At 43.2% G+C, this 13,611-nt stretch overlaps 1 protein-coding gene across 11 annotated transcripts in view; it reads left to right on the top strand.

The window, feature by feature from the left end:
• Positions 1 to 13,611, top strand: part of Dlg2 (discs large MAGUK scaffold protein 2) — a 1,704,707-nt gene that overhangs the window by 1,372,237 nt on the left and 318,859 nt on the right. For all 11 annotated transcript variants that reach the window (XM_048360010.1, XM_048360014.1, XM_048360019.1 and 8 more), the window contains one exon: positions 1,135 to 1,200. In XM_048360010.1, the coding sequence (XP_048215967.1) occupies positions 1,135 to 1,200 (66 nt within the window). The remainder of the gene's footprint in view (positions 1 to 1,134; positions 1,201 to 13,611) is intronic.

The raw sequence follows: 13,611 nt of genomic DNA, 5'->3' as shown, positions 1-13,611 counted from the left end.
CCCAGGGCTTCATGTCTATGAGGCAAGCACTCTTGCCACTAGGCCATATTCCCAGCCCCATGGTTTAATGACTTTTGATGGTTTGTTTTTATGTGGTACTGAGGAATGGAACCCTGGGCCCTATGCATGCCAAGCAAGCACTCTACCACTGAGCCATAATCCCAGTCCTGGTATAATTTTCTGGAATCTTTCTCAGATGAAAGATCCTTCACTACAAGGCAAATTTATAGAAATCTGAAAAAAAGTTTATACCTTGGCAGTTAAAACTAGGTGTCGTAGTGGCTTACACCTGTAATCCCCACCATTTGAAGGGTGGAGATAAGGGGATCGATGTTCCAGGCCAGCATAGTCTCCAGCTCGCTCAAACGGCTGAGGCAGCACGTCCTACTCCCCCAGCTGTGGGGAGGCACAGTGTCGGGCACAGTGGTGCGCTCCTGTCATCCCGGGGACAGCAGAAACATACATAGTGGGCCACGGCCAACATAAGTCAGTAACGATTAGATATGATCCTTCCAGTACGTAGCTACAAAATCAATCTTTACTTGTTACCTGAAACCAAAACAAAATAAGGAACTCTCTTAAGTACTAAAACTGACACGGAACTGGAAGGCCCCTTTTTAAAGACTTGGTGTTCATCACAGCAAATCATTAATTTTACAAAGTTCAAATTTCAAGTTACATAGTTCATATAGTTTGTAAACTTTGAAATAAAACATGGATCCTAAATACTACTATAATTAAAAGACTGGGTTCCATATAAAGTTCTGCTGTAATGAAAAAATATTCTCCAACTTAAAAACATTGCATCAAAATTAAATTTTTGTGTTATCTTATCCTAAAGAGGGAGATTATCTTTTCCAAATATGATTGTTTCTTTTACAAGCCCACTTATCATTTAAAGCCTATTTTAAAGTAATGCACAATGAAATCAAATTACAGGGGAACTTTAATCCCTTATCTGGGGTAAAGTGGTATATTTTTGTGAATGATTCTACTAATCACTAAAGCTTTATTAATCTCCTCCTTTATTGCTTTCAAGATTGTCTCTTATCTTGACAGAAACTGAGTAAAATACACACAAAGGCACGTTAAATAAATGATCGGTGTTTTCTTTCTGTCTGTCTCTCTTAATAGTCACTCCCAACACACCGCGACCCGTCAGCCTTCAGTGACTCTTCAACGGGCCATCTCCCTCGAAGGGTAAGATACCGTGCCTCTTCTTCAGCTATACTGTGCAGCCTTTGTATATAAAGCCCTCCCCTCTCTTTCCCTCCTTTCTCTTCATCTTCCTTCTCCTCCTCCCCCTCATCAAGCAGTTAGCTACGAAGCTCAAGTTATGTGCAAGGCACTAGCTTTAACAAGAAAATTGGGTTTCCTCTTTCCCTTCCGAGGGCCCATTGTAGAATGTGAATGACAGAAATATGAACGTGCACTTATAGACAGAATAAGCACCACACAAGTCAGGAGGAACGGATAAGAGATGGATGGAGAATCCAAGAAGAGTGCTTCACAGAGAATAGGCATGAAAGGGGGAGCAGGCTCTGGTTAGGGCAGCTTCAGAGACAGAGCTCTTCACTTCTTTTGAGATACAGCACTAGCCTCACATAGAACTCTCAAGATGAGAGCTGAATTGTTGTAGATATCTGTGTAACCTCACAAGTTCATGGATATTCTTTCAAGGCAAGAAAAAAGAAATTAACATTTAGCATAATACAAGTACAAAAAATAGCCTTATGGCATATATCCTTTTGTTGATTCTACAAGAGGTAGCACAAATTGGATTTGAAATGAAATCTGACTCCAGTATACAGGTCTAACCCTATATGAATGAAAAGCTTTATTGAGCTGAAGAGCACTGGTTTATGCATTTATAAAACACATTCAAGCCCAGTTACACAAAGCAAAGAATTTCCTAGGGCAAAAAAATATGATAAACAGTGAAAATGAGCTCTAATCCTAGAAACCATTTAATAGGTCAGGTGCCAGTGTCTCATGCCTATAATCCTAGCTACTCAGGCATCTGAAATCTGAGGATCTGGGTTCAAAGCCAGCTCAGTCAGGAAAGTCTTTGAGACTCTGATCTCTAATTAACCACCAAAAACCCAAAGTAGAGCTGTGGCTCAAGTGGTAGAGCATTAGCCTTGAGCACAAAAAAGCTTAAGGACAACGCTCAGGCCCGAATATCAAACCCAGGAATAGCTCCAAAAGAAAAAAAAAAAAAGAAAAAGGAAGGGAGATAGAGAAAATAAGAAAGAAAATCATTTTGGTCATTAACACAAAAATTTCCCCTCACAATGCTCAACTGTGACATTTCCATCTAAAGCTATTTCCAAGCCTTTCCTTTCTTTTTTTCTTTTTATTAACAAAATCTTCTAAGCACTTGTAAATAAGCATTTTGTGTTGGTGTTCTCCCTTGAGTTCAATGATCTCTGCTGTAAACACAATCTTAAATTCTAGTTCTCTGATAAGATGAAGCTGCCAAAGGGAAACTTCATATTTACCAACTTTTTACAAAAGCAGAAGATCCATAGTAGACATTCAATAAGAACTACTTGAATATATTAGTCCACTGTTCTTTAAGGAAAAAAGTATAGTCAACAAAATAAGCACCTGGAAACAGTGGTGTGTGACAGAATCTAGGGGAGGGGACTGAAAAATGAGGAGAAGTGGGGAGGGAGAATAAAGTCAACATTGAATGAACATCCTACAAAGTTAAGAAAAGTGAGAAGAATAGGTTGGGTGCAATTGGTAAAAATGTTGGAAGGGTAATATCAGTTACGATTCATTGTACTTACAAACTGATTTGTTGAATAGCAACTCCTATGTACAACTACGTAAAGATAATAAAAAAAATTTTAAGAATTAAAACCAAATAAATAAACAGCCAGTTGCTGGTGGCTCATTCCTGTAACCCTAGATACTCAGGGAGGTGAAGTTTGAGGATTATAGTTCAAAGCCAGGTGATCAGGAAAGTCTATGAGACTTGTATCTCCAATTAACTACCAAGAAGCTAGAAGTGGAGTGGTATCTGAAGTGGTAGAATGCTAGCCTTGAGCAACAAAGCTCTGGAATAATACCCAGGCCCTAAATTCAAAACTGGAACACACACACACACACACACACACACACACACACACACACACACACACACACATTAAACCCAGATTAATTTGAAGGCCTGCTTTATTTTTAAAGATTTCTAAATACAAAACAAAACTATTAAGGATAAACAAAAAGTCTTACAATTAGAAGGGGAAATCTCAGCAATTTTCTATAAATCCCAGAATATGAAGGTTGATGTTATATGTGCCCGCTTGGCTATCAGTACGAGTGATAATGTAGCATATAATTATTATCACTGAATACACAGTGGGAAAGTTCTTTTTCCTTTGTGTAGATCACTGGGTCTTCAGCAGGTTTCCCACTAAGGTGTTAAATTGCTTAGCTAGTAGGCAATTAGCTGAAATTGGAAATTCTGTTATTTTAAAATTCTTCTTCCTAATGCTTTTATGAAAAGAAACTACATAGGATTCTTTTAACGGATGTAGTTTAAAAGGCCATATGGTTATATAACTTTCACCTAGATTTCTATTTACTTGACATAAAATAAATGAAGACAATTTCAATTTCCCATTTGTTTGATCCATAGAGACAACCAAACTGTGTAACTGAGCCCCCGCCATAACCACTGCTGTTTTTTAACTGATATCAGAATCATCTATAACCATGCCAGACAAAATAAGGTAGAATAATATCCCCATGAACTGGTGAGCTCTCTGCTTCAGGTTCAACTTGACAGGTACCGAATCTTCTCTTCCTCCTCAGACTCTATAAAAGGAAGCTAATGGCCAGGTGCCAATGGCTCACGCCTGTAATCCCAGCTACTCAGGAGGTTGAGATCTGTGGACTCTGGTTGGAAGGCAAGAAAGTATGTGAAACTCTTAACTTCAATTAACCACCAAAAAGCTGGAAGATATAGCTCAGGTGGTAGAGCAACAGCCATGAGAGCCTTTAGTGGGGGAAAAGAGTCTAAGAAATAGGGACCAGACCTTGAATTCAAGCCCCAGTATTGGCACACACACACACACACACACACACACACACACACACACACACACACACACAGAGAGAGAGAGAGAGAGAGAGAGAGAGAAAGTGAAGCTAATGTCATTTTAAAGGGAAAAGCCATTGTGATAAAGGAAATGCAAAGGCATTTCAAGAACAGAATGTCACCTTAGAAAGCAGATGGGATGTTGAAGGCTGAAGCAGAGAGGAGAAGCGCCGGGATTCGATCACTCCTGGAAGGTGGGTACCTTTCACAAGGACAGTGGCCTCACTGTATCTGTAGGAAATACACTCCAAAACCCCAATGGAATCCTGAAATTGCAGACAGTTCGGAGTCCAGTAATGGCTACGTTTCCCTTCTTAACTAAGCAGTTATCACACACAGTGGCCACAGCTTTTGTAGCCTAAGATAACAGTAGCAAAACCAGCATAATTTGTGTCCTTCTTCGCACTTCGTGGATGGAAGATTCATTCTGAGGTGGAGAACCTTTTTTCCGCCAAGGGCCATTCGGATTTAATAAAATCCTTCATCCGCCAGGGAAAATGATCGATTTAGGCAGCTGGCAGGGGCAGCTGGGACACCCCTGAGAAGCAATCTTGTCTATCCATCGTGATGATGTCAGTCTTACACAGCCTGGGGTCAAAGTTCTCCACCCCTGAGAGCAATTCATTTTATTGTATTTTGCCAGTCCTGGAGCTTGAACTCAGGACCTGAGCACTGTCCCTGGCTTCTTTTTTTCTTTTTTGCTCAAGGCTAGCACTCTGCCAACTTGAGCCACAGCGCCACTTCTGGCCTTTTCTATACATGTGGTGCTGAGGAATCGAACCTAGGGCTTCATGTGTACAAGGCACTTGCCACTAGGCCATATTCCCAGCCCACCCCACCCCTGCCCAGGGAAATTTAAATATACTTTTCTTATTAAGTTGCGAAGTTTTACCTTTACCTGTCAGTCCTAGAGCTTGAACTCTGGGCCTGGGCACTGTCCCTGAGCTCCTGTTGCTGGAGGCTAGTGCTCTACCACTTAAGCCACAGCTCCACCTCTGATGTTTTCTGTGATTAACTGGAGACAAGAGTCTCACAGACTTTGCCTGGCTGGGCTGGCTTCCAACCATGATCCTCAGATCTCAGCCTCCTGAGTAGCTAGGGTGACAGGTAGGAGCCACCCATGCCCGGCAGAAGTTTTACCTTTTCTAAGGAAAAGGAAGCACTTTGGGGGGCTTTTCATGGGAATATTCAAAATAGCTAGCATGACTAGGGAGGACTTGGGGGGTCATTATTCATTAAATAAAGAAGCCCTGGTCACTAGTGCTGGGGCCGCTCTTGCTGACCTGGTAACCCAGTAAGGTCTACGTAACTGAGGAGCGGGCAGGGTCCACAATGTGCACCAACTTCACTGGGGAAATGGGATAATCGTGTCCTCAGCCAACGGAGCTGAGGCTCCTGCTGCTGCTGCTCACACATGCTACACAAACTGCTGTGGTGTTCTGGAGACTTCCACTTCCTATTTACAGACCACATTGGACTATGGGTAACTGAAGTTGCAGAAAGCAAAAGCGCTGCTGGGGGCAATGGCTGCACGCTGTGGGAACGGCGTCTCCTGCAGGGCGGTCCTGGGGCTGTCAACACGATTGAGAGACTAGGAATAGGGAACCCTGCAGGGGTCCCTGCACCCCGGGTGCTCTCCCAGCCAGCGGGAGAGGCAAGGAAGCGCACCCTGCTGAGTGTGAACCCAGAATAGGTAACGAGCCGCGAGTCGCCCGCACCCAGCCCAACCCAACCTTTCGCCGGCAGTTGGACAATCAGGCGACTCGGGAGAGGTTCAAGACTGCTCTCAGTTTTAGTGGGGCGGACCCGATCTTAAGTAGGGGCAATGGCAGCAGGAAGAGGAGGGTGTAACAAACCTAGCCAGGAGCAATGATTGGCGGTCCAAGCTGTCAGTCAAGGGCGGAAGGCCATGGGACCTCCCTAAGGGGCGGCCTAAGTACTAGCAGGACTGCCCCCAGGTTACTGCCGGCAGCCATCTTGCTGCACATGGCCTTAAGGCTGGGAGGCGTGGCCAGCTAGAGCCGCCTTTCCAGTTCCGGACCCAGAAGGCAGGCGGGGCTAACCGGGATCCCTCTTCCGGGAGGCGGTGCAAGCAAGCACGCCCCCAGGGACTGAGGCAGGCGGGGCTCTTCAGGGCCTCACTCCCGAGGCGCAACAACCACACACCTCCGGGGCGCGGACAGGCGGGGCCAGTCAGTGTGCCCCACAGAACCCCACTCACCACCCCCCCTTCCCCCCCCCCCCCCCCCCCGCCACTCCATACAGAGCAATCCAGGCAAGTACTTAACCTGAAGACATCCCTAAAGAACCGTGCTGTGCTTCCGGAAAGCACAGCTGAGTTGACTGGAGGGTTGACCTCCACACCCAAGCCCTCTGCTTGCTGTGTGCCACCAGGAGGGAAGTGTCCAGTGTGCTCGGTGAATCTGGACACTGTCAGCCGGACGCTGGTGGCTCGCTCCCGTTCCCCTGGGTCCTCAGGAGGCTGAGATTGAGAAGCACGGTTCAAAGCCAGCCCGGGCAGGAAAGTCCATGACACGTCCATCTCCAGATAATCACCCCAAATCCAGAAGTAGATGTATGGCTCAAGTGGACCCCCCCCCACCCCGACCTTGAGTGAAGAAGCTGAGGGTTAAGGCCTGGTCATGAGTTCAAGCCCCAGTACTAGCAAAAGAAAAAAAAAAAAAGCCTTATGCTTATTTACCTTATCCACTTGTCCCTTGCCAGTCAGCTTTTCTACCTCTTCATTCTTAAATATAACCAGAGAGCCCTCGCATGGTACCAAACAGTTTAGCAAAACCTACAGAATAAGAGAGACAAGAGGAGATCATTCATTTTAATGGAACACTAGGTTAAGGAAACAGGTGAACAAAACCAAATTTAAAGAAACACTCTGTGTAAGCATTTTCTTGTACCACTAGAATCAGAACTGGAATGTTTTATAAAACCAGATAAAACTCTCAGGGGAGGTGTCACCAATAAGAATGCGTTTGAAGAAGGCACAGGCTTCAAAAAGAAAGAGTGGAAGAAAGTCATATGCTAAGCGTCTGCTAGGATTGAGGAGCATCTTCAGCTACGCAATAACCCCTTATTTTGTCCTGTGGAGAGCTTTTCACTTCTTGTTGCCTCAGAAGGGCATTTCAGAGATATACTTAGAGGAAGAATTTTCTAGTAAGCTATGTTTTCGTATCAGCAACACAGCTGCCCTGGAAGGAATTGACCACTCTTTACAAGTTGCATTTAACAGGAAATGGGATAGCTATCTTCAGGGACGAGGTCTAATGGGCCCTAACCAGATATCTCTGCCAAATCCAGAAGTCTCTCATACCCAAAGCATAGTCTTGTCAATAAGCAAGTTCCTGGAGGAGAACAAACCCATTCGGTTCACTGAGCTGTGGGGGTACCACTGTTCTAGATTCTCGAGGGACAGGCTTACTTCCACAGAAACAGCCATGTGCCACTCTTTGGGTCAAGAGACACCTTCCTTGAGCCCTGTGGACATCGCAAGGGCCTAGGAGACAATAGTGGGCCCACATCCTTTCCAAGAAACATTCTGCAATCAGGACCTTCCATGACTTACTTCTTCTCCAAATCTGTCGGATCTCTCAGAATCATGCTGACTTAAAAGACTCCATCTTCATAGTCCATGCACTCAGCAATTTGGTTTCAAAATATCCTATCACTTACTAGGCAAAAGGAAAGAAATGTTCATATCACCCGACCCAGAAGAAATTGTTTTATTGTTAACGTTCGTAGAGCCCATAAACTTGGTAGATTAGAATGACAATGTCCATCATTGGGAAGGTAAAACTGTATACTGTGAAATTAGTTACTTAATTTCAATAAAGGGGAAATATATATATATATATATGCATATATCGTATCACTGTAGCAAATGGCTTTAGAATCAGGAAGCCAGCCCGTCCTGACTTCCTGGTTGAATGTGGGTGTGTCTCCCCGCCACACAAAGTGGTGAGGTTGAAGTAAGCAATGTCTTTCCAATACATTAACATTTTAAAGATAAAATCTTGACTTCTGGAAAAGCCTTTAGATGTTCCTAAATATGGGGCCTAAACTTTTAGGGAGTCCCTGAGCCGGAAGGTTATCCAGGTTGTTCAAGGATGAGGTCACCAAACAAAAGCTGGAGACGTTGCCACAGAAATTTCAGTGACTCCACCAAAATGGGAGAAGATTTCTGTGTATCTTCAGAACGGATAATGCTGTCGCCTCTTCTTTCCTTTCCCCTCTCTGCCACTGAAGCGTTTAAGGAAACTATAAGAAAATTAAGGACATGAGCAGGTGCTTCATTTTTAGAAATATTGCAAAGAAATAAAACTTATCCCTCAAAACAATGTTTCACTTAGGATTTGCAACCCAATACAGACAGGCCTGCCCTTGGAGAGAAGGTTAGTCTTACTCCTGCTCCCAGATCTCGTTAGAATCCTTGTCGGGGAAGATTCTAGGAACTTCTGCCCCCTCCTTTCTTCCCCGGGGGAAAGGTAAGCCTCAGAGTTGAAGCCTCAGCCCATTCATTAGGAGTTCATGGATAAGCTTGGAGCCTTTGTTAAGTCCGTTTGCCAAGGCGCTTTTCCTCCTCAGATCTCTCATCGTGTCCTGCTTTTTCTACCTCTGATCCTGGTGAGTTGTCACCTAATATTCCTTAGCCCCGTTTCTGTTGGCCTTCTGCTTCTTTTCTTCCATTTCCTTCATTCATAAAACATCCTTCCTTGGGCCTTGTCATCCTTCTGGACACAGGAAGAGCTGAAAATATAAAAGGTGTCATCACAGCACACTTTAAGGAATGCCAGAAATGTGTGGCTATTTAAAAAAAAAAATTGCTGAGGCTGCAAATCACAAGGAACTATTTTGAGACCCTCCTCGGAGGAGCTCTAATTCTCCCAGACAGGGCCTGGATTTCTACCGCCATCTACTGTTGACGTCACCACGGTGTAGGAGAAATAAATCTGTTTTGCAATTACAAAGCACATAAACTTGCTTACAAATTGCCAACTTTAGAGGCCAAAAAAAATGCGTTTTAATACAAAATGGGACTCAATATGATTTCTGAGTTTGAGGGTTTAGTGTTTTAGTTACTGTGATAGTCAACAATTCGGTTTTACAAAAGAATGCTAATAAAAGTATAGCCAACTTCGAAAGCAATTTCATTCAGCTTGAAACACACCGAGTTACAGAAGGTGGAAGAACAGCATGGGGTCTGGTGTTTGCCTTCGGTTGTAAGCAACAGGCCTGGCAGGAAACTGGAAAGAGTAAGCCAGAATCCCAGTTACTACAAGACACTGAGCTGTCAGTTTATTGGGCCCCTGCACAAAAGGCTCCTCAGGGCTTATCAGCTGGAATTTATCTTGGAGGCTTGTCACAGAACTCATGAGGAAATTGAGCTTGAGACTCAGGGTTTTGGTAATCAACCGCTCCTCTTTTCTGTACATGGTTTACCATGCCAATCCTCCCAGGAAGCATGCTTATTGTTTAATAAATTGGTTTAATAAAAGCTTCTAAGTACGGGACTAAACTCTCTTCATTATTATATAATTAAACGTACCCAAAATAGTGTAGCGTAGAATATTTAACTAGCAAATTGAACCTCTTCATCAATAGTCAGGATTATTACACTAATATTGATGGGGTCACTCATCAACCAGACACCACTGGCCCTGAGGAGCTCGTTTATGTGCTTAGTCAGGAGGAACACAAAAAGCACCCCGCTTCAAGTTTACCAGGGTAGCGAAAGTAAATGCAGAAACCATTATTCCATGTCTGGATTTAGTTCCCCAAAGTGTCAGAAAGATTTATCGGGTTCAGACCCCTCGATTGCCCTCCCTGCGTCAGCCTCCTCTCTAGGTTGGCAACACCGCCCTCTTTGGATCCCTGTCCCTTCTGATAGTCCTCTTCTCACACCCTGGCTGACTCAGGTTTGTGTATGATGCTGCCAATCAATACATTCAGTCGGGAATCAAATACTGAGCAAAGCAAATACTGGCTGTGCCCTCAGTCGAGAGGGGAGAAGGAGGCCTTCCTAAAACAATTGCACCAACAAATGTAAACCCACGAGTGCACCAAGCTCAGGGGCCTGTCATGCCGTAGAGAGCAGCTACCCTCCCGAGGAGGCTGCAAGCTCTCTTATCTGCATGGTGATTTAGGCACTAGCTGGCAAAGAGAAGCAGGCCATCGTTAATTGCTGCAGAGCAATGATTATGAATCTGTCTGAGCATCTGACTGAACTGAGCGCTGACTAGAACACGGTGAATCCAGGAGCACGTTCCATAATAAGGAGGCTGACTCATGGTTGGCACCCTTGGCTCCTCTGGCTCCATTCTGCTTTCCATCTGATGGAAACTTCCATTTGTTTTTCAGAATTGTATCGCATCTGCACAAGATAGGTTGTTGTTGTTTTTATTTTTTTTTCTAAATCCCATCTTTAATCAGTTCTGTGGTTCCACTGGCTGTTTGTTTGATACAGTTTAGCGACTCATGAGTCTGAACTTTAAAATCCTTCCTTGCCCTCTGCTACTTCCTGCTTTCTTCCTGCTGCTTCTTGCTTTCTCCCGGCTGCTTACTTCCTGCTACCGCCTCTGCTTACTTCCTGCTTTTCTCCTCCCCCAACTTCTTTCCTAGGTACTTCTTTCTCTTCTAACTTTGTTCACTATACCTTCCCTTCTCTTAATAAACTTTCTTCATCTTTCTTTTTACTTTTCGTTCTTTATTTATTTTACTTTCCTTTGTCTCCTTTGTTCCTGCTCACCCAGAAGGCATTAGGCCATGTGGGTACCGACCATTACCAATTACAAAGGTGTCTCATGGGAATTATTCTAATGGATCCCAATAGCAAGGTGGCAAGAGGCCAGGGAAGAATCCTCTATCCTGATCACAGATGCGAGGAAGGTCAAGTGGCTTTCCCCAAGGTCTTGAGTCTGACTGTAAGCTAGCCCTCTACTGCAGGAATGTCACAGATACCCCCAACATACCCTCCCCCATCCTGTTTTTTTTTAAGTTTTTATTATAAAACTGATGTACAGAGAGATTACAGTTTCATACGTTAGGCATTGGATACATTTCTTGTACTGTTTGTTACCTTGTCCCCATCCTGTTTTTAATCCCTCATGAAAACAAATCTAGACGAAAGCCGTGTGAGAGACCCTTCCTAGTTGCTCATCCATCACATGAGTAGATACACCCTCAGTCTCCTCTGATTTGTATTTACTGAGCATTGCTTTTGACCTTGGACGTAACCACGTCTATGGAATTGTTTGGATTCTGGTTTTGCTGCCACTGCGACCTGAGCACAGCCAAGGCTAGGGAGAACAGGGAATGGAGAGTATTACTTTGGGTATCATTTATCAGCCTTCATTAGTGTACTCATCTTGAGAGATCCATCTTTGTATATATCCAAACCACATTTGGTGGTTTTCTCTGCATATATCATGAATTCCTCAGAGACTCTCAAATTCCATTAGGATTTCTGTTTACTTCTTTCTCCTCACCAGTTATAAGAGACTTTAAAGAAAGAACACATCCATATTCCATGCCACAGCCAGAAACGAAGCCAGTCATCTCTATCCTTTATTTAATTTCTCTGTTGATTTTCAGTCCTGGCAAATGCTTACGCCACTGAAGAATGCTTCTAGGACATTAGTCACTAACCTTTATTGATTGATAGATCAGATTCAGTAAAAAGCTCCTGCTTATTACATTGAGAATCAGACTAGGCAAGAATGGTGCCTCAGACAAGATCACTCATCTATGTAACCAATCAGTCATTGATTCTGTTGATTAGCCTTGTGTTTGTTCATTCAATTTAGCACTTATTGAATGTGTAGTATATGTAAAACATTCTGATGAGGTGTTTGAGATAATCAAGAAGAAAAGAGCCGGGCTGGGGATATAGCCTAGTGGCAAGAGTGCCTGCCTCGGATACACGAGGCCCTAGGTTCGATTCCCCAGCACCACATATACAGAAAACGGCCAGAAGTGGCGCTGTGGCTCAAGTGGCAGAGTGCTAGCCTTGAGCGGGAAGAAGCCAGGGACAGTACTCAAGCCCTGAGTCCAAGGCCCAGGACTGGCCAAAAAAAAAAAAAAAAAAAAAAAAAAAAAAAAAAAAAAGAAGAAAAGAGCCTAATTCCGGTTCTTGAGGGGCTCAAAAGTCTAGTGTGAGTGACAGAATGTTGAATAATATATTGATGTACGGTGATTTTCTCTATGTAATTTCCGAGCAAAGAACAAGCAGATGACTTGTAGTACTGTTCAAATATATTCCCAGTGATTGTCTATAATCAAGTAACTACTGATCCTGAGGAGTTACAGAGCTCTTTTCAGACAACGAAGTTCCATGCTTACGTGGGCCGGTGTGAAGAGTTGGACATTTTAAATTCTAAGGATAGAGTTCAGGATATTTTTGTAGGCTGAATATACTAATTTACCAAGGGTGCCCTATCATTTTCTGTAGCTATAGATTACACAGATGATATAAATATTAAAAATGATACCACGATATAGTTACAGACTCACATCTGAGTATATCTCTGATAGTAAATGATTTGGGCACAAAAAACACAGGAACAGCTACATCAACAGCATTCACACTTGGTATAGAAGAGAAGTACCTCTATCAAGGGTTTCACAGGTGCATGTGCCTTTCGCAGAAGGAAACATCACTATCATCATCTAGTCTTGTATGTCAGCAGAACACATATCACTGAGGAGGGCTGATTTCTAATAAAGTCCTACATTTCATTTCCTATATGGGAAAGGGGATGAACATGCCAACTAGTACTGCTGAGTAGCTAATATTATGACACCTAACCATTTAGTTTCCCTGTGGGGAAACTGGGGTCAGAGACAGATCTGGAAATTTCCAAGGCCACAACAAAGTCAAAACCAGAATTCAGAACTCTTTCTTTCTTCAAGGGTTCTTTTCTTTATAGTAGATAATGCTAGTACTAAAATGAGGATACTAAAATCAGTTACAGTGATATCAAGGGTAAAACCACAGGAAAGAAATACAAAAGAAAAAGGGCATAAATTCACATGGCATGTTGAAAATAACAACAACAATGATATATACCCTTGTTTCTGTAACTTGGAATTGATTTTGCTTAGCATCATCTTATGTGTTCATATGGACATAGCTATTGAGCTATTCTGATCTTCTTCTAGGACTATCCTAAACAAGCACAAATTATTACCAATGAGGGAAACCATAGAGTCTATGTTTCTTTGGGTCTGCCTCAGTTCACTTAGTATGATTTTTTTCCAAGTCTTTCCTTACGAATGGGGCAATGTCATTCTTTCTGACAGAGGCATAGAATTCCATTGCGTATATGTACCACATTTTCTTGATCCACTCATCTACTGAGGGGCATCTGGGTTGGTTCCATATTTTAGTGATGGCAAATTGTGCTGAGATGAACATAGTTGTGCTGGTGGCTTTAATGTGGTCTTGCTTGTAATCTTTTGGGTAGATGCCCAAAAGTGGGTCTGTGGGGTCA

The sequence above is a fragment of the Perognathus longimembris genome, chromosome 13 (genome assembly GCF_023159225.1).
Source record: "Perognathus longimembris pacificus isolate PPM17 chromosome 13, ASM2315922v1, whole genome shotgun sequence".
Lineage (NCBI taxonomy): Eukaryota > Metazoa > Chordata > Mammalia > Rodentia > Heteromyidae > Perognathus > Perognathus longimembris.
The sequence above is the reverse complement of the archived record's forward strand: the minus strand, read 5'-3'. Positions and strand labels throughout refer to the sequence as shown.